At 43.8% G+C, this 23,582-nt stretch overlaps 1 protein-coding gene across 2 annotated transcripts in view; it reads right to left on the bottom strand.

The window, feature by feature from the left end:
* NTRK3 (neurotrophic receptor tyrosine kinase 3) overlaps positions 1–23,582 on the bottom strand; it is a 412,299-nt gene that overhangs the window by 39,494 nt on the left and 349,223 nt on the right. For both annotated transcript variants that reach the window (XM_081171109.1, XM_081171110.1), the window contains exons 14-15: positions 16,729–16,901; positions 12,485–12,728 (exon numbers count right to left, since the gene is read on the bottom strand). In XM_081171109.1, the coding sequence (XP_081027235.1) occupies positions 12,485–12,728; positions 16,729–16,901 (417 nt within the window). The remainder of the gene's footprint in view (positions 1–12,484; positions 12,729–16,728; positions 16,902–23,582) is intronic.

The raw sequence follows: 23,582 nt of genomic DNA, 5'->3' as shown, positions 1-23,582 counted from the left end.
CCTGAATAAGTGGCCGACTGGACCGTTGAACTGACTCGTCCCCTCCCTCTGTGAAACAGAAATAATGAGCTTCATTTTGCAAGCCAATCCAAAACTCTAAAAAGCTTTTATATTTTAGCAATGACTGCATGAAAACTGGTGGGTGGGAGGGAGGAATGCTCATGTCATCTGTGAATGATGGGATTCTTGGTCCCTTCACTCGGTATCCAAAGCAAAGCAATGCTGACAACTATCCCATGTGGCAAGCCCTGTCACCACAGTTTCTCACCAAAGAACCTTCGAGACCAACTCCACCCAGGCTGGCCATTGGCTCTTCCTAGATAGGGAAGAGAACCTTCTTTCTTAGTGGCACTTTCCTCAAGTAACAAGGTCTATCCGAGTTTAGATGTGTATCTAGCCTGAATTATTGTCTTATTCGCTGATCCTGAATATTCCTCAGTCCTACCTCCTGGGTCTTCCTCTGAACCAAGGTTGGCCCGCCTATGAAGCAAAGTGAAGAGACTGCCTCAGGTGGCAGGAACCACAAAGGCGGCAGATCTGGCCTCCAAGAAATGTATCATCCACAGCTGTGGTGCTTCTTGGAGGCTGGATCTGCTGGTGCCTCAGCAGTCCTCTCACCCCCAATACAGCAGCATCTTAGTGAATAGGAGGCACTACTGGTCTCCTCCCACCCTTGTTCCCAATGTAGGTCTTTATTATCCCCTTGTTCTTGGTGCAGATCTTCACTCACCCCTTCTTCCCTGGCAGGGGGCTGCCTCAGGTGCCAAAATGTCTTGGGCCAGCCCTGCTCTGAGCTTTACTGAACATCCTCTGGTTTAATCCTCTGATCTTGATCTTAGCAATTAAGACAGAGAAAGTAACAACAGCTACAGTCTTTTGCACACTTATCTGGAAGTCAGTCCCACTGGCTTCAATATGACTTCTGCACAGACATGCATAGGATTGTGCGGTTTTCAATTCATAGCATATTTTATTTTATGTTCTTTACCCCTCTTTGAAATGAAAATTCCAAGAGCAAATATTCTGACCACATACTAGCCAGGAGAATTCCCGCTCCCCTCCAAAAAGACAACTCTTTCCATGCAAATATCGTAATTACAAAAGTTAAGGAGGATATTTATATGTAAATTTGTGCCGCTCTTCTTCTCTATGTCTTGCAGAATGCCCCTTCATATGATTCATAGTTTGTCACAATTAAAGAGTCCCCAGCACACTCAACAAGCTAAGATGTGTGTGTTTGCCCCCACTTATCCCAAAATGCACCACAAAAACCATACTTTTAAAATGCTTTTGGAGTTTCTCTCTGATCAACAAGATGCTTGGCTAGGTTTGATCCACCTTTGCAATGATACATGAATGTGAGTGACCTTATATTTTCTCTCTCCACCCCCTTCCCCACCTGCCTCCCTGCCTGTCTCAACAGTTTTCATAATACCATTATACAAATCTATATCCCCCCAAATATAGTATGATGGTGGTGGTGGTGCTATTGTGAACCATTTTTGATCAGGCCATGGATCTGGCAGTAAGATCCAGCCCACCACTTGGAAACCAGTGGTCTACAAAGTCTTATGAAGAAGCGTCTCCACCACCTTCACTCAGCTCTGTGATCCAACTCTGAGGTCCAGCTCTGAGGGCCTTCTGGTGGTTCCCTCACTGCAAGAACTGAAATTACAGGGAACCAGGCAGAGGGCCTTCTTGGTAGTGGCACCCGCCCTGTGGAACACCCTCCCATCAGATGTTAAGGAGATAAAGAACGATACAACTTTTAGAAGTCATCTGAAGGCAGCCCTGTAGAAGGAAGTTTTTAATGTTTGATGTTTGGTTATCCATTGGAAGCTGCCCAGAGTGGACGGGGCAGAGGACCTTCTTAGTAGTGGTGCCCCCCTGAGGAACACTCTCCCATTAGGAGAAGAGTAACTAGATAACCTTTAGAAGACATCTGAAGGCAACTTTGTTTAGGGCTGCTTTTTAATGTTTAATTATATTTTTATATACATTGGAAGCCACCCAGAGTGGCTGGGGCAGGGTACAAATAATGCAGCATTATTATTATTATTATTATTATTATTATTATTATTATTATTATTATTAACAATAGTCAATATGACTATATTAGCTTTCCTTTCATACAGCTACTTCTTTAGCCCCTATCGCCTATTTTTCCCCAGAGCCCCCTGTCCTTGTTGCTGGATAAGTGTTATAAAAAAGAGAGGAAGAAAAAACAAATTGAAAGCCTAACTAAATAAAGAGGCCATACAAGGCTCCCACAAGGCCATCCTTGGCCTAAGCAGCTCTCAGCATCACAACCTTTGCTTCTGTGAGCCATGCTTAGTCCCCGCCACCCACAAGCTCCAATTCATTGGCACTCCCAACCAAGAGCTTCCCATCGACCTGACAGGAGTTCCTTTGTCAGCGTTACTCTCATTACCGATAATAAAATGAACAGCAAGCACATCCGAAAGTATCAACCACACAGGTGGAGAGCTGAAGGGGAGAGAATGAAGTGGGGAACGGGAGTCTGAGGATCAGGTGCTGCAGGGAAGGGGGGCAGAGAAATTAGGATAATTACCATTCTGAGATAATGCCATGCAATGTAACACAGCCTAATTGTCCCATTAATTCCTCTGCACTCACAATGCTTTGCTATGAAGGGCTCTTCAAGTTTCAAAAAGGAAGGGAGGGTAGGAGTCATTAACTGTGGGGCTTTTTTTCTGTTAGGTGTAAATGAGGCAGAAGAGAGAACAGCCAGAGAGAGAAAGAAAAGCTCACTAAAAAACTTATGAAAGCTACTACAGAACAGCTCCCCTTTTCGGAGGGGGTGGGGCGTGTTGCGGGCAGCGACCAGGGACCTCCCAGTGACCCAGCTGTGGGCAGAGGAGTGCTGCCCACATAATTAGAACTCCCAGCCACTGTATCACGCCCCTCGGCTGACCAATCGGGTTAGCCGGGGGCGTGGTCATGTGGTGTTTGGACTGCAGCGTGGCTGGGGAGGGCAGCCTCCATTCGTCTCCTCCGTCGGATCTCCCAGCCCCCTCTCTTTTCTTGAGGTGCTTGACTATGGCCTTACTATGACTAATGTCGGTCACCTGGTTGTCGGGGCTGGGTAGGAATTTTTCCACTTGGCAAATTGGCACCAGCCATTTGGTTTTCACCTACCTAGTAGCAATTGTCACAACTTTGTAAGGTTAGGCATTGGGTAAGCCTTGTCATGTGAGGGGCGGTTGTTGCCTCTGGCTTGCCCCTCCACGTTAAGGATATCCTGTTAAAGGGATCCAGGGGTGTGGTTCCTGTCCGAGGCCTGGGCGTGGGCCATGCCACAACCCCACCGGTGACCCTGGGGGTGCTCAATTGATGTATATCATAGGGCTCCCCCTATCTGTGGTTGACACGGGACTCCTGCAGACAGGTAGGAGTCAGGATATAGTCTTGCTTCACCCAACTGCCTAAGCCAAACCACTCACATCTATAACCAATAAAGTTGTGGCCTAATTTATCCCATTAACCCAACACATTTGTGTCTGTGTGTTTACTTCTGAGGGAACTGCAAGGCCCAGAGCCTCGCCACGCAAGGCCTGCCACCGGGAGCAGGGATGGTGGCATCAGTCAATTTTACTTTGTTTCTCATTTCTCTAGTTCAGGTTTCCACATTTCCACCTCAGATAACTTTTTTTTTTATTAAAGTGTCCTCACCAGCATTTTAGACAAAACATAGTAAGAGCCCTGCTGGGCAATGACCCCTTTTGTCTAGTATCCTATTCTCAGAGTGGCCTCCCAGATGCCCAGGGCAACATCATGAGCAGGACTTGAGAACAAGAGCAGCCTCCTGGGGGTTTCCATCAACTCATATTGAGAAGCATTTCTGCCTCTAGCCATGGAGGCAGAACATAGCCACTAGGGCTAGTAGCCACAGGCAGTGGTATCCTTCACCAATTTGTCCAATCCGCTTTCAAAGCCATCTAAGTTTGGGGTCATCACTTGACGCCTGCACAAGCAGGTTTCATGGTTTAACTATGCCCTGTGTGAAGAATTTCTCTTAGTATATACATTTTCACATGCAAAATTTCAATGCAAAATTTGTATGCAATTTCCCCTAACACAATGCAGTTTTATACACTATTTCCACATATATATGCATCTTTATGCACATTTTACCTCAGTGCAGGTACTTTTATATATATCACTTGGCCGGAGAACTGCAAGTAAGTGCAGACTTCAGCAAGTGCAGATTGGGTAGGTTTTCCTTTGAATGTGAACTGAACTGAACTGAATTTTTTCTCCTCCCATCCCATGTTGGAGAGATCTGCATTGGGATTTTCGGAGCGGCCACCATTGATTCTCAAGTTGTGTGAAATGCCCCAAAGGAATCATCCTAGTGTTACTTTTGGAAGTCCCCTCTCTTAACTGGTATAGAACGGTCCGTAGCTCAATGGTGGAACACCTGGTTTCCAGGCAGAAGGTCCTTGGTTTAATCCCTGGCATTTCCAGGTAGGGCTGAGAAACATTCCCTGCCTGAAACCCTGGAGAACTTCTGCCAGTCAGTGTAGACAATACTGAGCTAGATGAACCAACAGTCCATCTCATTATAAGGCAGCTTCAAGCTTCCATCAGAGATGCTTGCATTGTTTGACACCGAAAAGCTGCCTTAAACATCATATCACTTGGGAAAGAAGGAACAAAATGATTCTGCTGGGAGGCAAGTAATAAATGGCTTATTAGATACTGAGGCATCTAATTTGCACTCCCTCTCGTCCCAAACACCTACTAGGCTACTGACAGGTGCCCTAATGACAGGGTTGGGATCACAAGCAGCTCTTCCACCAACTCTATTTAACTGGAAATGGCCGGCATTTCACAGGTCATTATTTCTTCAGTTTTAATCAAGGGGAAAAGGGCCAGAAGCTCATTTAATTAGCATCAATCAAATGGGAGGGAATGATAGAACTCCTGAAGGGCAGGTGAGGAATCGATTTATCCAGTTACGCTGCAGCTAGATTTTCAAGAGTGGCCTAGTAACCATGTGCTAAATATACTGCAGCGGAATTTCTAGCAGCAATTTTCACATACCAAAAGAAGAGGGTATGCCTGCATTCGTGGACTGAGTCACAGCCCAAGAAGAAAGAGGGCTGGTAGCTCATAAGAAGTGCTTGGATCAGGCCAATGACCCATCTAATCCAGCATCCTGATCTCACAGTGGCCTGTGTGACACCCTCACTCTCTTCCCATGTGGCTTCCAGCAACTGCTATTCAGAATCATTGCTGCCTCCAAAAGTGGTGGTAGAACATAGCCATCATGGCTGGTAGCCATTGGCAGCCTTCTCCTCCATGAATTTGTTCAGTCCCCTTTTCATGTCTTACTTGCCTGTTCTCTAAACGAAAATGTTCCCAAAGCTGCAGCCTTTGGGAGTCACTCCTTCTCATGTGAGGGTCACATCTGAACTGCTTAAACTCATAGGGTCTTGGCCATAGCCTCCAAGATTCATCAGATGCAAACAGGGACATTGCCTATTTGCTAGCTCTCAATAGTAAGAGCATAATCTTTGTATACTCTTTATGAAAAATGTTCTTATATGTCCACAAAATGTCCATTCATTTCAGCAGAGGGAACAAATCTAGATACACCCAGAGATATTTACCAGGGCAGCTCTTATGAAGAGGAGAATGCCATCCGTGAACTGGATCTGGATTGGGGGCAGATATTTTCAGCTACCTTGGATTTATCAGCAATCTCATGGTTTTGGAAGAAAAACCCTCATTAAGGAATGCCACAAACTCCTGAGCTTTTTAGCTTCTGATGGCAGAAGCTGAAAATTCTCTGTAGCAGATAAGTATCCTGAGCGGACAGGAGGGTTTCTGGTTATTGCCAATGGGGGGTGGGAGGTGCAAGCTGAATGTGCAAGGAGATAAGACAATCAAGCTCACTGAATGCAATGGAATGCACCCTGCAGTGAAATACAGTGATTAAGAACTGCATTGCAAAAACTGCACATCAGTATTTGCAGATAAATGTCTTAATCACACACTCTCCTAAAGGGAGAAAAGGTGCACATCTGTGTGAAAATAAAGGGGCTGGTTTCATGCACCTCTGCCTCTAAGGAAGGCATATCAAGAATCCAATCCACCCATGCCTGTGACTTTGAAATATGATGGTTGCCAGGATGATAGTTTCCTTTTGACGTTTTCCACTGCTCAAAATGTTATCTCCAATCTGTGTTTGTGTGTGTGTATTTCTTTTTTTTAAAATGATTTTCCAAACCATAAAACAAAACCCTCTTGCCTTGTCAAAGCTGGATAAACAGCTGAACTCATTCCAAGGTGATCTGAATAGGAAAAGGATGCATCTGTCTTCAGGCAGAACACTGAGAGACTTATGGGGAGAAGAAGGCTGATGTTGCTGCTGCTTTTGTTACATAAATGTCTGTTTGTTGTACACAGACGTGTTGCAGGAAATTAAGCAGTTCACCTTTGCAAAGCGCTTTGCATCCCACTTAGGCGAGAGCCAGATGGTGCTTCTCTCCCTTTGTTTTAAAAGATTTTAAAAAACAACACCACCAACATCCAAGCAATGAAAGCAAAGAGCCAGGCGTCAAGCCTGAGCCCAGAATGTATTCATGCATCCCATCACTTGTGCTTAGTAAAAATGCAAAATGTGTGCAATTACAGGCACATACATACTGACAAACATACCTAGCCAGAGCCATGCAGAGAGGTCTGGTGGGTTTTAACTAACTTGGCAGCCTGCAGTGAGCTTTAGACCTGTCATGTCAATGTCAACCTTCAGATGGAATTCTCCACAGCCTATACCCGAGAAAATGATAAATTGCTGCATTCTCCAGGGGAAACTCAGCATGGACGCTCACAGGAACATTTCAGTGAAATCACCTGGAACTCAAGTTTGCTTTGGGTTCCTGCCCTGGGAACCACGAATCTGAATCCATTAAAAGGTTATTCTCAATTGCTGAGAGACCCTTCCGCTTATCACCAAAGGGTATGTTGCTTAATTCAATCCTAGATAAGGAGCTTTTCTGCAATGATTATGGAATGTCCTCCCCAAGGAGGTGTGTCTGATACCAACATTACAAGCATTTTTGGCACCCGGTGATGACCTTCCCATTTGCCCAGGCATTTTAGCATTTTTTGGATTGTGGGGGATTTAATTTGCTCTAGTCTGCATTTTAGTTTTTCATGTTTTTATTTGCTTTTGCCTTTCTTGCATTTTGCTATGTTCTATCTTTTTGTTGAGTTTCTAAATCGTATTGATGTGTTGTTATGAATTAGTTTAGTACATTATCCTGGAAAAAAATTGATCAAAGGGAAATTAAGAAACATTTGCTTATTTTAAATAAGTAAATAAAATCAGTTGTGACCTGAGCCTTAGACAGCCATCCAGCCATTATAGCAAGTCATGTGAATGACAACCCCATGCAGTCCTACAGCAGAGGTTTATCAATGCACTGATGGTCTGCACTACATGGCTAGTGGGTTGGATTTCATGGGCTGCAAACTAAGTGTGCCTGATCTAAGGTCACAGCCAAAGAGTGTGTGAAAAGGTCAAGGTCATTAGGCACACTCTCACACCAGCATGGCATCATAGAGAGCAGCCTTCCCAGTTCTCATGCCCTACAAATGTTTATGACTCCCATCAGTCCCAGCCAGCATGGGCTATGGTCAGGGATGATTGGGGCTATGGTCCAAAACATCTGGAGGGTACCAGATTGGAGAAGTCTTGCCTAGCGGCTAGAGTCACATAGTGGCTACACCAATGATTGCACTGGCTTTCTGCTGCTCCCCACATGAACCCACTTATTAACCATGTGTTAATAATCTGAGGTCCTTCTCTTTGTGCCCCCTCTGAGGGAGGTGCGAAGAACAACAACACAATAACAAGGCTTCTCAGTGGTCGCTCCCCACTTATGGAATGCTATCTCCAGGGAGGCACACCTGGCATCATCATTCATTACCTATTGTTGTGGGGTGTGATGGGGTTTTTTTTTTTTGGGGGGGGAGGGAGGCTGTATGTCTGAGTCCCTTCTAATTCCTGAATCCAACCATGATCCAATTGCTGTAATAGCCAGACAAGTTTTTTGCTAACGGCCCCCTAAGTATGGGTTGTTAGGGTATCAAAGAAAGTGGTTCAGTGCCAGAGGATAAATGGGTGGGTCTCCCTGCTAGTTAGAATGACAAATCCAGACTGTGTGTGTCAGCTGGAAGCAGGCTGGACAGCTGAGACAGAGAGCCATGCCTGATCTCTGCTGGGATCTAAGGCTGTGGCCATGGGAGAAGCCAGACCTTCTTGGCATGTTAATGCTGTGAGCCCCTCCATTGTAGGCTCAGGTTGCATATATGTGTCAATAATTCGGCTCTGAGGGCCTTCTGGCGGTTCCCTCACTGTGAGAAGTGAAGCTACAGGGAACCAGGCAGAGGGCCTTCTCGGTAGTGGCGCCCACACTGTGGAATGCCCTCCCATCAGATGTCAAGGAAATAAACAACCATCTGACTCTTAGAAGACATCTGAAGGCGGCCCTGTTTAGGGAAATTTTTAATGTTTCATATTTTATAGCTTTATTATTATTATTACTAATGTTCTGTTGGGAGCCATCCAGAGTGGCTAGGGATGGGTGGGATATTATTATTATCATCATTTAATAATAATGATTATAATAATAGTCATGATCATCATCAATAAACCATATACCATAAAGACACCACAGTCTTTATGGTATATGGTTTCTTGTCCCTCATTCCAAGGAGGAATCCTGGGTAAGCGCCTGGAACCCCTGGAATCTTGCACCGCTCAGAGATTAAGCTAGCATGCAACATTCTCTTTCCCATTTCCTTTCTGCCAGGCTTTTGACTTTTCATTATCTGTGGCTTCTTTCAGTGGGTGGGATGCTTGGGATGCTTTAGGCCTGCCTTCTTATCAATATGAATGTATTTTTAGCATTTATTCTGTTTTAGTTTTATGTTGGTTTCAATGCATGTACTATTTTTTTGTAAGTCGCTGCATAATAATAATAATAATAATAATAATAATAATAATAATAATAATAAAAAAGTGCTGCAGTGGGACCAAAGAGAACTAAGTTCAGAGTCTCACTCAGCCATGCCACTCTTTGGATGACCTTAAGCAGCAATCACCTAGCATGGCGAAAACAAGGCAGCAAGAAAGGAGATGCTGACGAAACATCAGGAAAAACTTTCTGACAGGAAGAGCTGTTCGACAGTGGAACAGTCCCCCTCAGGAGGTTGGGGACTCTCCTTCCTCGAAGGACTTTAAGCAGAGGTTGTATGGGCATCTGTCATGGATGTTTTAGCTGAGATTCTTACACTGCAGGGGGTGGACTAGATGGGGACCCTGGGGTCCTTTCCAACTCTATGGTTCTATGAACTCTATGTACATTGCTGTGGGTTCCTTAGATAAATATTTCCTAGATGTTGCTGGGGAGATCCCAGAAAGTGATGTGGATGGATGGTGGTCTCACATACTGTACTTCTTAATGCCCAATTTGGGTGCAACGCACACTGATCTTCCTTGCCCACAGTTGTGCATCCTGTGGCAGCATCCAGGTTAGATTACAGTTAAATTGCTTTACATGTGGGTGAGCATCCTATAGTTGGCCTCAACGCTCTCCCCCCACCCCACAAAATAAAAGGGTTAGAAATAACTGGAAATCAAATAAGTCCAAATACTTAGGGCCAGCGCACCGGACCACCCTGTTCCTGTTTTCATTCTGCCCATAGTAACCACTTCCTGTTCATGATTAACCGATTGTCAGAATTGCTCTTCATGGCCGGAATTGTCTTTTTCCCTTTCCCCGGCACCACTCAACATACATTTGAAGAGATTTGCAGACAGGGGTCAGGTATTGCAGACCGTGCCTGTCAGATAACGTGTTTGCCATAAGAGACCTTCCTCCTCTTGCCCCCGATCCCAAGCCGCGGGAGCTTATCTCGCATCCTTCTGAACCTTCCCGAAAGATGGTGTCCAACCATCTACCTCCAACAAATTATTCCCTTGTCTGAATTGTGTTCGGTGCTGAATGAAGTGTACCGAGGTCGGTCCTAAATTGCCTATTATTTCCTCTCCCATATTTTATGCACAGTTATCAGTCTCTCTTCCAGTTGCCTTTTCTGTAAGCCCCGCGTATTACGTTTCCTTAATCTCCCTCTGCAGGTCATGGCCTCCAATCCTTTAATCATCTTTGTTGCCCTCCACTGGATTCTCTTTAATTTATCAATGTCTTTTCGTTAATGAAAGACACAGAGAAAAGAAAGAGAATGGAATGTACAACTTGTTCCGCTGTAGCGATGCCTGTTTCTAGGGAAGGGAGAAAAAGAGAAAGAGAAAAGAGGGAGGGATGTCGAACACATGCGGTGGAATAAAGGATAAACATGTCAGAAGGGCAACATGTGGATTAATGAAGGCATTGTAAATGCATAAGAAATGGCTAGAAAGGAAAAAAAAGATTACAATTTTATGTATTTTCTAGGGAATGACTGCTGTTTCTAGCACTATGATTTTTGGACAAGGGATGACTCTTGTAGGTTAAGAATAGATCTTCATGTACATTCAAAAGCACTTTCCCATTTTATTTTATTTTAAAAATGAGAAATTAAGCCCAGCCCCTTGCTAGACTTCTGAACTGCAAACAGTATGGTGTAATGGCTAGAGTAGAGGTGGGAAACATGTAGCTCTCAAAATGTGGTAGCAGCTAGATAGCTCAGCCGGTTAGAGCGTGGTGCTGATAATGCCAAGGTTGCAGGTTCGATCCCTGCGTGGGACAGCTGCTTCATTGTCATGGTCCCTTTGAATTCTAAAAATTCTATGATTCTATGACCATCACTCTTACCATCCCTGACCATTGGCCATGCTGGCTGGGGCTGATGGGAGCTTGAGTCTAACAACATCTGGAGGGTGACTGGTTATTTGCCTCTGCATTAGAGTGCTGGACTGGGACCTGGGAAACCAGGTTCAAATCCCTACTCAGCCATGAAGCTTATTGGGTGACCTTGGACCAGTCAGAGCCTCTCAGCCTAACCTACCTCACAGGGTTGTTGTGAGGATAAAATGGGGAAGAGAAGGGGAAGAGTGTGTGAGTGCCACCTTGAGCTCCTTGGAAGAAATATGAGATAGAAATGTAGTAATAAACAAATGATCTACCTAGAAAATGCTTTGTGGTTCACAGGTAGTTGAGTGGCCTAAGCATAGGTGTAGATTATTTAGTGCATGAAAATGAAAATGCAGGAGTTGTTTCACTTGAAAAAGCAATCATGAGCGTGAGATCCTCTAGAACAAAGGTAGGAAATCTGTGTCTTTCCAAATGTTAACAGAATACGACTCCTATCACCCCTCACCATTGGCTATGCTGGCTGGTAACTAGGAGTCCAGCAACATCTAGAGGGAGACATAGGATCCCAAACACTGATCTACAAATTCCACTTGGACTGCTGAATGGAACGTTCTAATCATTAACATCTCACCGACTGCAGTAATTTCCATTTTTTAATGAAAACGATTGATCAATCCACAATTCTGCCTTCCTTCAGAATATAGCTGTACTCTGTTGGTTCTGCTCTTTCCAAAATTACTAATTTACTCAGGCACAATATTCCCTCCCCAACTGAGTGTGCCTCAGCCGACCACATGGGAACATTGGTTTCCAGGATCCTTGAGTCACCCCTCTCTGCCCACTGCTTATGTCATCATGGACCACTGAGGCCCATTCTGTACATACAGTGGAATCAAAGGGGCATACCTTACCTGGACCTCTTTACTTCAATCTGCCAGTTGGAGTTTTGTTATTTGTTAAGGCTCATCTGAAAGACTGGGAATGCTTACAGACATCCTGCTTACTGAGCAATCACCCTTATCTGCTTGCCCAAAGTTTGAGGGTGGTGAAACATCCAGTTGTTTATTGAGTATTCATTCTGATCTGTTTTCAAGGGAAGTGCCACAGTGTTGCATCAAAGCAATTGTTGCCCCCACACATGCCAGTGCATTTTTGTGCCACTTTCCTTATTCTCTGTGGCAGCCCCAAAATTGAGGGATGCCCTCTCCACAGAGGGGCATCTAACTTTTTCACCGTACACTTGAGATGTCTGTTTGCAGGGCACACCCTATTCCGCTGATTGTGATCTGCTTTAACCGTTTCTAATTTTAATTTGTTGTAACCTGGCTATGGCACTTGCTGGTAAAGGATGGGTAGTAGCAGTAATAATAATAATAATAATAATAATAATAATAATAATAATAATAGTGTCCTCCCCTGCTATTAGACTCAAACCTATGGGATTCTGAGGCATTTTGCTTCTGAGAATGGAAACTTTGTTCAGCTGCCATCACTAATAACTAGCGATAGAGCTGCCCTCCATATTGTACCAAACTTGGGTGAGGAAAGATGGGGTAGATGTGGAAACCTTCTGCAATGTCATTTCCCAGCTTTTGTACCACCCCCTCCGGGCTCCATTACCAGAGCCACCTTACCCTGTAGTAATCGGTGCTGTAGACGTCTCTGGACATCCCAAAGTCTCCAATCTTCACCAGCAGGTTAGCTCCAACCAAGCAGTTCCTCGTGGCCAGGTCTCTGTGTACAAAGTGCTGGGAGGCGAGGTAAACCATCCCTGAAGCGATCTGGCTGGCGATGTGGAGCATTTGAGAAAGGCCCAGCTCCCCTTTCGCATGCCGAGGCTGCCCATCCACAAGGATCATCGCATCCGGGCCGTGTGCCCTGTGGAAGGCGAGAGAGGGTAATGTTTAGGTGGAGTCTCTCCTTTTTTTGCAAGTTGAATCCCTTGATTTGGGCTCTACCTGCCGGAGCAGCAGAAAACAAGCTTGCTCCATCTTCCATGTGGCAGCATTTAAAGAAGGCTATACAGTGGTACCTACAGGTTACATACGCTTCAGGTTACATACACTTCAGGTTACAGAGAACAGAAGTTGGGCGGCGGCAGCAGTGGGAGACCCCATTAGCTAAAGTGGTGCTTCAGGTTAAGAACAGTTTCAGGTTAAGAACGGACCTCCGGAATGAATTAAGTACTTAACCTGAGGTACCACTGTATATCCACTCATATCAACTCTTGGTCTTCTCTTCTCCAGGCTAAACATATTGTGATATGGAGAATGGAGAATTATCAGAGGTTCGAGAAACTTACTATCCACATTAAACGATAGTATGCATGAGCCCTCGGTCAGTTTTCACCATCCACCCCGGTTCATTGCCAGCATGGAAGCAGAATGGTGAAAATGCCTAATATGTGGCGAAAGAAGGACAATGTTGCTGTGGCCTCCTGTCTCTTTTATTAGATACAACAGCAACATTTCCTTTGTGGTTCTCTCTTCTGGCTTCGTTTGAAATTAATCCTGGCATTTCACCCTCTTCAACAACAGCAGCAGCAGCAGCCCTGCAGAGAGCGAACAAATTGAAAAATGTCTGTGCAGAGGAATCCCTCCATCTTGACATGGAGCTAAACTCTGAGAGCAACAAGTTCTGACTTGCTTGCATCCTGGAATTTCTCTCTCTGATAAGCTTGAGGCATACGCGGAGGGGGGAAGGAAGACAGATATGACATGGCGGCGACAGATTTCTGCCAAAATATTTCTGGTTCAGCTGTTGAAGCTTTTCACGGCTCTCCTTCAGATGCTTTCCAAAATGCATTGTCGAAAGAGAGGGAGATGACAGGGCTCCACAAATGGGGATGTGACAGGTCAAGTGGCTTGCATTGTTAGGAGTCACCTATAGTGGAAAAGGCAAGTGCTGAGGACAGGTCTAGGGCTGACACAGGGGTGCTTGAGGAATTTGATCCTTGTGGATTATGGTGTGAGCTGACCTGGACCACATTAACACCATACATTTATAGTACTATGGTTCCACTTTAATCTCTCATGACTCCCCCTAAATAACTCTGCGAGCTGTAGTTTGTAAAGGATGCTAGGAGGTGATAGGAGACCCTTATTCCCCTCACAGAACTACAGTTCCTAGAGTTCTCTGGGAAGAGGAATTGATTGCTAAACACACCAACTAAACCAGTGTTTTCCAAACTTGGGTCTCCAGCTGTTTTTGGACTACAATTCCTATCATCCCTGATGGCTGGTCCTGCTAACTAGGAATGATGGGAGTTGTAGTCAAGGAACAGCTAGATACCCAAGTTTGCGAAACACTGTTCCTTTTCTGGTTTTCCCCCCTGTTCCTTCTTTCTTTAGTTTCTTTTTTTATTTCATGCAGAATTGTTTATTTTATTGTATTGTGAAAACTTCAATATCCCCCCCCCAAAAGCCCCTTTCTTCTACTGTGTGTGTATGCGTAATAACTTTATGAGATCACCTTCAGTACCAGAAGTTCAAACAATAGGTGCATAATGATTGTCGTCCACAGCCTGGCCAATGTCCAAGAACTCTCTAAATGTACTGCAATACTTTTTCATCTGTACAGGTTTTTGCTGGCTCCAGTAAAGCCAGGAGCAGGGTGATGCTTTAGTACTTTTCAGGTTGTAGCAATTGTATTAATTTTAAGTGGATATTCTGCACTGTACTGTGTCACTAAATCTTTCTCTCTAAGTATGTGTGCGTGTTTTATGGCTTTTTGTGATGATAACAACTGGTACGGAGTACTTTCATCGCTTTTCCATTTTTGGTTTTCTGGAAGGAAGGATCTGGAGGAGACCTGGATAGAAGCTCCTTAGTTAAGAAAATAAGAAGAGTATGCTGAATCAGGCCAGTGGCCCTTGTAGCCTAGCATCCTGTTCTCACAGTGACCAACCAGAAGCCTGTGGGAAACCCACAAGCAGGATTTGACCTCAAGAGCACTCTCCCCTCCTGCGGTTTCCAGCAACTGGTATTAAGCTGCAGCCATTGGAGACAATAGCCATTACAGGCACATGGAGGCTTTCATGAACATGGTGCTTCATTTAGATGCTAATGCATGCAGTGTGTGTCTGTTTGCTGTCGACAAGTAGAGGATGGGATTTGCTGAGGGAATCATGGTGTTTTAATTACATGGAGAGAAAGGCATTGAGGAGAACTAGAAAAACACAAGGTGGATTCAGAGGCCGCTGTCTCTTTGACCTTGGCAACATGGGGGGAATTGCCAATATTCCTTTGTTAAATCTAGTGGAACAAAGCTTTTGGATTTTTGCTAGCTTGTCAGAGTGACTTGGAAAATGCATTTAATCTCTCAAAGTCTCCCCAATCCAAGGTAGGCCTATAGGGCTGGGAAGGAAAAACATCAAGAGCTCTGATGCTTCAAATCACCTCTAATGCTACCACAGCCCGAAGGTTCTGGTTTTCTTTCAGAAAGGGAATGGGGTCCCTCAAAATGCCTGTGTTGCTAATAAACATCTCTTTGGATGCTTCCCAAAACGTCTTGTCCTTTTAGATGCCAGCTAAAATAAATGGCAGCTGAGGAAAGGGATTTATTTGTCCCAGTCACGAGTCAGATTCCACAGCTGGAGGACTTTGCCTTGGCAAATGTCGCAAGGACTCAACTCTATTGCTCATGGGTCATTGTCCGCATTGTTAACACATTTATGCTCTCACTGAATAAACACAATGGGGGGAAACAAAACACACACACCTAGTTTCTGATTTTCTAAATACGAGGAACTAACAACTGATCTTTACTTAAGGGCATGCTGCACTCCATGAATACTGGAAGTCTTATACCCCACAGATCCTTGCATTGTACATCATAACAAAGGAAGAGCCCAGCTGGATCAAATAAAAATGGCCCCCATCTTGTCCTGCATCCTGTGGCCCATCAGATGTCCATGGGAAGCCCACAAGCAAAGCCTGAGTGTAGCACTCTCACAACTTGTGATCCTTAACAGACATTGTCTTCAACAGTACAGTGAGAGCATAGCTATCATGACTAGTAGCTTTGATTGATTGGTGTTGGCCAGAATCCAAGGATAAATGAAATACTTAAAAGATAGACTGGCTGAAATTTTCAGTGAGCAGGAAAGGTGCTGCTGCTGCTGGTTCAGCCCAGCAGTGGCTAACCACGCTTGCCAAAAGAGCCACAGATGAAATAAAAGATAATGTGAGTCCAGTGCATCCTAAAGTTCTGTATGTCTTGGAATGGCCTACACAGAGCTGTGGAGTAATCAGCAAATTGGTGGAGAGCTAAGAAGGAAGGGGCAATAAGAGGCAGAAGGTATAGATCGGACTCTGTGCCTGTTATGAGCTGCCAGGGATAGGACCAGGAACCTTTGGTTCTGCGTATAGGTGTTCCCTGTGGTGAGCTATCAGTACTCCAGGACACAATAGTTCATGCCAAAACAAAATATAAATTGACTGGATAAAACAATAGCAAAGTCAGTTGCAGCAATGGTCAAATCTGGCCAAGGCAACTGTCCTCCCCATGGTGGTCTATGGGGAAAAAGATGGGTTTTCAATTGTTGCTGGGATCTTGACATTGTGTCAATCATATTTCAAGTAGGAGGGCATTCCATAGTCAGAGTGTCACCACAAAATAGGCCCTTTCTCTGGTCAATGCATAACTGATTGCCCTTAGATTGCCAGGAGGACATCAACTGCTGATGTTAGCTCAATGACAGATTGGTATAGGGAGAGATACCTCTTCAGATATTTAGGCCCCAAGTTGCCCAAGGCTTTAAAAGTCATTATTAGCACCTTGGTGGGGCACAATTCCCACTTCAGAAGGCTTTATGGTTCCTTGAGGTCTCTCCTTAGGAACTTTAAATCATTGTAAACCAAGTTTGTTCAGGATTTACCTCAGAAACTTATTCAGGTCTCCGTGTTTCATGTACTCAAATACCATTATGAGAGGGTCTCCATCACCACAGACACCATAGAACTTTACAATGTGGTCATGCTGAAGGTTGGTGAGAAGTTCTGCCTCCCTTTGGAAATCCTTTCGGGCAGCCAAAGTTGGGTCCTTCAGGGCCTGAGGGAAAGAGGAGGATAAAAATACAAAATGAGGAAGCTAACAAGGGCCACTTTCCTCCTAAGCTTTAAGCCTGTTGAAATGGAGTAAATACAGATTAAAAGGTAAAGGGACCCCTGACCACTATGTCCAGTCGTGAGCGACTCTGGGGTTGCAGCGCTCATCTCGCTTTATTGGTCGAGGGAGCCGGCGTACAGCTTCCGGGTCATGTGGCCAGCATGACTTAAGCCGCTTCTGGCGAACCAGAGCAGTGCATGGAAACGCCATTTACCTTCCCGCCGGAGTGGTACCTATTTATCTACTTGCACTTTGACGTGCTTTCGAACTGCTAGGTTGGCAGGAGCAGGGACCGAGCAACGGGAGCTCACCCCATCATGGGGATTCGAACCACCAACCTTCTGATCAGCAAGTCCTGGGTTCTGTGGTTTAACCCACAGCACCACCCGTGTCCCATAAATACAGATTACCACCTATCAAATGGAAACTTCCTATGGTGTGCAGATAACTAGCATGAGACCCCCCACAAAGTTGCCCAGAAGGTTGAAATGGTTCCCCACTCCTGATATAGTGGGAAGCATGGGCACTGTGATCCATTCAGAAACAATGCCAGAAGATCACCAGTTATGAAATGGTATGTGTGTGTGTGTGTTTGACCCAAGCTCAAATCTCATTGAAGTGGAATTTCCACAAACCCATCTGTGAGAGAGCAGGCAGGTAATAGCTTCCACTTATTTCTAGCTCAGTCAGAATTGGAAAACCATGAACCCAGAATTTGAAACCAATTCTCAATGAGGGGCAGAAAACATCATAGTTCCTTATTACAACTCTTCTGAACTAGTCCACCCATTTACTTTGGAAGGGCTGAATTTGCTGTCTTTAATAATTCTGTAAATTGATGTTTTGGTGTGTGTGTGTCATCTCTACTGCAATTTCCCCCCCAAAATCCTGTTTTCATTCCCTTTGGTTTAAACAGTTTATTGAGAGACTGAGACTCAAATTTGTATTCTTCTTGAAAATGGCACCGCAACCACACTCATGGTTTGCCATGATTAGGTACTTTTGCCAATTGCGCGCATGGAATTAATACTGGAGTGGCTTTGGGTTTATTTAAGAATTAGTTGAAAGCATATTACACCTGTGTCTGGTATGTTTCCTCATGAAGACACAGCTTTCAGCTAAAGATGAATATGCTCTCAGGAATTCTTCATTGAGGACTTCAGTGTAGGGGGAAAGGGAGGTATTGATTTAGTCTAAGTCTACATTTTTAAAATAGGTTGACCTAATTCCTTGGTCCCACACTTATATAAAGACTGGAATGCAGCTATTAATCAGTTTATTCACCACTGAATTTTATGATGCATTTTCAAAGAAAACATGCACAAAATGAATATTTTAGGAGAACTACACGGAGAAGCATATAAAAATGCATGTTTTAGGGGGGAAATACATCTCAAAGCATTCACAATACATATTTTCAAGGGAAATGCATCAGATTCATGTAAAAATGGTTTGTTTTAGGAGAATACTCACAGAGTGCTATAAAAAGCGTACTTTAGGAGGATGTACATACAATTTAAACACATTTTTGTGTTCTTTTATTTTATTTTCCTTTTGCAAAAAAGCCAGAATGTAACCAACTTATAATTGAGCACATGTCAAACTAATATGGATCTAGTCTGATCTGCCCATCCCTAATTCAGTGTCAAATATTCAGCAGATATTTCATACCTGTATTTGACACTGGATGATACTGACTTTAAAACGCCATCATAACTCATATCCAACAGTATGTGATTGCGGTCATGTAATTATATTTAGTCTTTTACCATTGAATAGCTGGCAAGCAATGGTACTGAGCATCTGACATTAATCAATAGGTGATGAGTGCCTGAGATCACATCTTTTTGTCTCCATCAGTTGCAATCTGGACCATAGCTCTCAGTGACAGAGCTCGGGCTTTACATGAAGAAGGTTCAAAGTTCCATCCTTGGTGCTTCCAGGTAGGCTTGTGAAAAACTCAAAGCCTGGAGAGCTGTTGCCAGTCAGTGTGGACAATAAAGAGCCAGGAAGACCAAAGATTTAAACTTAGGAGCTTCCATTGCTCCTATGATGCTTTTCAATCTTGCCTGATGCTGACCTGGGCATTGAAAGAAGAAATGGGGGCGATATGGGCCTGGACAGCAGGTGTGGCCCCTGGATTGAAATAATTTGATTGCATTTTCCCACACTGCCTGAAAGATCCCCTTTGGACTGAAAAGTGAGGCAGTTATTAAATGAATAAAATAATAAGAGTGACATTTTCTTTATCTTCGTTATTATTCTATGCTGACAAAGAGTGAGAGGAACAGGCCACTTTCCTTTGCTCACCACCTCATAAAAGCATGATGTGTGAAAACAGTCTGAATGGAATCTCGAAAAACATTTGAAGACATAGCAAGAGCTATTGCAGATTGAATCCATCTTACTTGACGTCTCTTCAGAAGTCTGACTCTATTGAGTTAGACTCTGAAAGAAAACCATGTCAAGTTGGTCTCCTTTGCCAAGGTGTGAAGTGTCATACTGTGGAACAGCATTTGACAGAGAAAGTTTTCTCTTTTAAAATAGAGCAGACTTAAAAAAAACACACACACAACCAAAACCACACAACCCAAACCCCAGAATCCCTGTCTTATCATTCTAACCCACATCTATTCAAAAATCACATAATTTCATTTTAATTTTCCTCCCTTGGGGGACAACCTGACTAGAGACATTTAGATGGATGATTCAGATAGATGATAGTGCAGTGCACAGATGGCAAAACATCCATTCTCATCTTGGGCCCTTGATTACTTCCAGCCATTTAATATCTTCATGATGTTGTTATCATGCCTTAAGAAACTTAGAGGTGCCTCTTGTATTTTCTTCACAACCCTGTGACATACACACACCCAAACACCCCCCCCCCCTTGCTGTCTACTATTAGGGGTGGACCAAAACCTTTGGGCTTGCTTTGTGTTCCTTTTTCTGAAAAAAGGCCACCTGGCTTTGCTTCACTCATTGCAAACATATATGGGTTGTTTTCACCTCACCTCAAAAGGATATTGTAGAGTTGGAAAAGGTTCAGAAAAGGGCAACCAAAACAAGAAAAGTTGCAGAGTTTGGGACTTTTTAGCTGAGAGGAAAAGCAAGTATGATGTGACATGACAGGAGTTTATGGAATTATTCATGGCATGGGGGAAATGGATAAAGAAACATTTTTCTCCCCCGTGCACAACACAGATTAAAGGAAATCTTCCTTCATGTAGCACATAATGAAACTGTAGAATTAACTCCTACAGAAAGCAGTGGTGGCCACCAACTTGGATGGCTTTAAAAGCGGATCAGACAAATTCATGGAGGATAAAACTAGCCATGAAGGCTATGATCTACCTCCACTATCAGTGGCATTGAGCCTCTGAATGTCACTTGCTGGGAATTTTGGCTGGGTAGAGTGCTGTTGCATTAATGTGATAGCCATGTTCAAATATATAAAAGGATGTCACATAGAGGAGGGAGAAAGGTTGTTTTCTGCTGCTCCAGAGAAGCGGACACGGAGCAATGGATCCAAACTACAAGAAAGAAGATTCCACCTAAACATTAGGAAGAACTTCCTGACAGTAAGAGCTGTTCGACAGTGGAATTTGCTGCCAAGGAGTGTGGTGGAGTCTCCTACTTTGGAGGTCTTTAAGCAGAGGCTTGACAACCATATGTCAGGAGTGCTCTGATGGTGTTTCCTGCTTGGCAGGGGGTTGGACTCGATGGCCCTTGTGGTCTCTTCCAACTCTATGATTCTATGATTAATGTCTAGCTTCTGGGTTTCCCATGAGTATCTGATCAGGCACTGTACGAGCAAGATACTGGACTGGGTGGGCCATTAGCCAAATCCAGCAGGTTCATCTAATGTTCTTAGCATTGTTTGCATATTTAGGCCTAGTGCTGTAGCCTAGCGTAGCTTAATCCAGATGCTATCTCTGTTGCAAGGAAGGTTTGCTGCTACTATTTTTTTGCTGGCCACAGACGGTTGATGTCTTCCATTGGTTATTGCTGATTTTAATTATTATAGATTGTTTTTCCAATCCTGTCTTCTTTGTAAGCCATATATGTAGCATTTATTGATTGGCATCTACATAAATTTGATAAATAGTTATCAAATATTGACTCAGAAGTTTTACTGTGAAATTGCTTCAAGATATTTTATGGGAAGTGACTCATAAATGAAATTAAATCTTAGAAGTGGGCATTTTCCATGGTTTCCCCTATAGTTTAGAACATACTTCCCTTTGTGATTCATGAGGCGCCAGAGTAATCTAACAATCACTATTAGAACTGCAGCCCTGTGAGGGGAATAGAAATCTAGCAACTCTTTATTCTTACCCAACTACAGTTCCCAGGATGTTGGGGTTTTTTTGGGGGGGGGGGGAGATATAACTATATAATAATGCTTTAAATGTAAGGTGAGGAAGTGACTTTGCGATGATATTTCAAGGAGATTGGGAGCTGTAGGGATTAGATCCTAGAACCATCAGTTCAGTGAACAGCTGGGCAACTAAATATCAACTAATGGTGACAGGTAAGAAGGTTGGCCTTTTAAGTCTCTGAACTTGTCTGCAAGGCAGGTGGAACTTGGAGAAAGCAGTCTGGAGACAGGGGCTTTAAAGGCCCCCATCTGCTCCCAACTTTTGTCAGTTGCTTGCTTGGAGCTGTCCATGGCCCAGCAGCTTTGTTTTGTAAGAACCTAAGAACAGTCTGCTGGATCAGGCCAAAGCTCTATCTAGTCCAGCATCCACCACGCACAATGGCCAACCAGGAAGCCCTCAAGCAGGACTAAAAACAAGAGCACTATTCCCTACTGTGGTTTCCAGAAAATGGAATTTAAAAGCATTTCTGCCTCCAGCTGCAGAGGCAGAGCAGGTAAAAAGGTAAAGGTAAATGACCCCTGGAAGGTTAGGTCCAGTCAAAGGCAACTATGGGGTTGCGGTGGTCATCTTGCTTCAGGCTAAGGGAGCTGGTGTTTGTCCACAGACAGCTTTCTGGGTCCAGCATGACTAAATCGCTTATGACGCAACAGAACACTGCGATGGAAGCACATAGAAACGCCATTTACCTTCCCACCACAGCAGTACCTATTTATCTACTTGCACTGGTATGCTTTCAAACTGCTAGGTTGGCAGAAGCTGAGACAGAGCAATGGGAGCTCACCACCATCGTGCGGATTTGAACTGCCGACCTTCCAATCAGCAAGCCCAAGAGGCTCGGTGGTTTAGACCACAACGCCACCCGCTTCCCTAGAGCAGTGATGGAGAACCTTTTAGAGGCCACAGAGAGGTTAGGCTGGCCTCAACTAGAGCCAGGGCTTTTTGGGCTGTGGCTCCAATCTGGTGGAACACTCTGTCACAGGAGACTAGGGCCCTGCGGGACTTGACATCTTTCCGCAGGGCCTGCAAGACAGAGCTGTTCCACCAGGCCTTTGGTCAGGGCACAGCCTGACTCCCTCCTTTGGCAATCTTCACAGAGCTCTGGCCCAGTGGTTGCCATCAGTTTGATTTGAGTTAATTTTATAATGAATGATTTTGGTATGTTGTACTATTTTATTGTTGTTAGCCGCCTTGAGCCCGGGGAGGGCGGGATATAAATAATTTTTTTTTATATTATTATTATTATTATAGGCCAGTTACATGTAGGTAGCCGTGTTGGTCTGCCGTAGTAAAAAAAAAAAATTAAAAAAATCCTTCCAGTAGCACCTTAGAGACCAACTAAGTTTGTTATTGGTATGAGCTTTCGTGTGCATGCACACGATCTGAAGAAGTGTATCTAAAGAAGGTATCTGAAGAAGAGACCGAGTGCCCAAACTGCAACCCAAAACCCATTTATTTATCGCAAAGTGCCAACACAGCAATTTAACCTGTATATCTCATTTTTTCCTGTGTGTTTCATGTCACTTTATGACTGCTGTTGTGATAAATAATCCTTCATAAAAGTTATTGCATTACATTCTTCATTAAATTATCTTTCCATCGATATATAATTTTATGGTATAACTCAGTGCTTTTTTCCTTAAAAAATATTTAGGGTTACTCTCATTTTGACTCAAGAAAATCACCATCGGGAAAAACAAATGCAGTTCAAATCAGGAAAAATAAATACAGTGAATTTCTTCTTCCATTAAATTCACAAAATGTTTAGGGGTATGTGTCCCCCTGTGTCCCCACAGAAAAAAAGCACTGGTATTACTCAAAAAAAAGTGGTGTTATCAAACCTTGGAAATATAGAAGGTTCCACCATTTTTCCAGAAGGTTCCACCATTTTGGCCACTACACTAGTGTACACTGGAGGGCTGTATTAAGAGCCACCTTCTCCCAATTTTTAATTTGGGATAATAATTATTGTCTGTATGTGCATATACAAATACACACACACCTATCATATATACCGTGTGTATATATACACACACACACACACACACACACACACACACACACACACACACACACGGTGTGTGTGTGTATATATATATATATATGTGTGTGTGTGTGTGTGTGTGTGTGTGTGTGTATGTATGTATGTATATATATATATGTATGTATACACACACACACACACACACACACACACACACACATACATATTCCCCTCAAGAAAGAAGGCTTGAGCTTCATCATG

This window comes from Podarcis bocagei, assembly GCF_964188305.1.
Source record: "Podarcis bocagei genome assembly, chromosome: 14".
NCBI classification, from domain to species: domain Eukaryota; kingdom Metazoa; phylum Chordata; class Lepidosauria; order Squamata; family Lacertidae; genus Podarcis; species Podarcis bocagei.
Note: the sequence above shows the minus strand (reverse complement) of the source record. Positions and strands in the feature narration are given on the sequence as shown.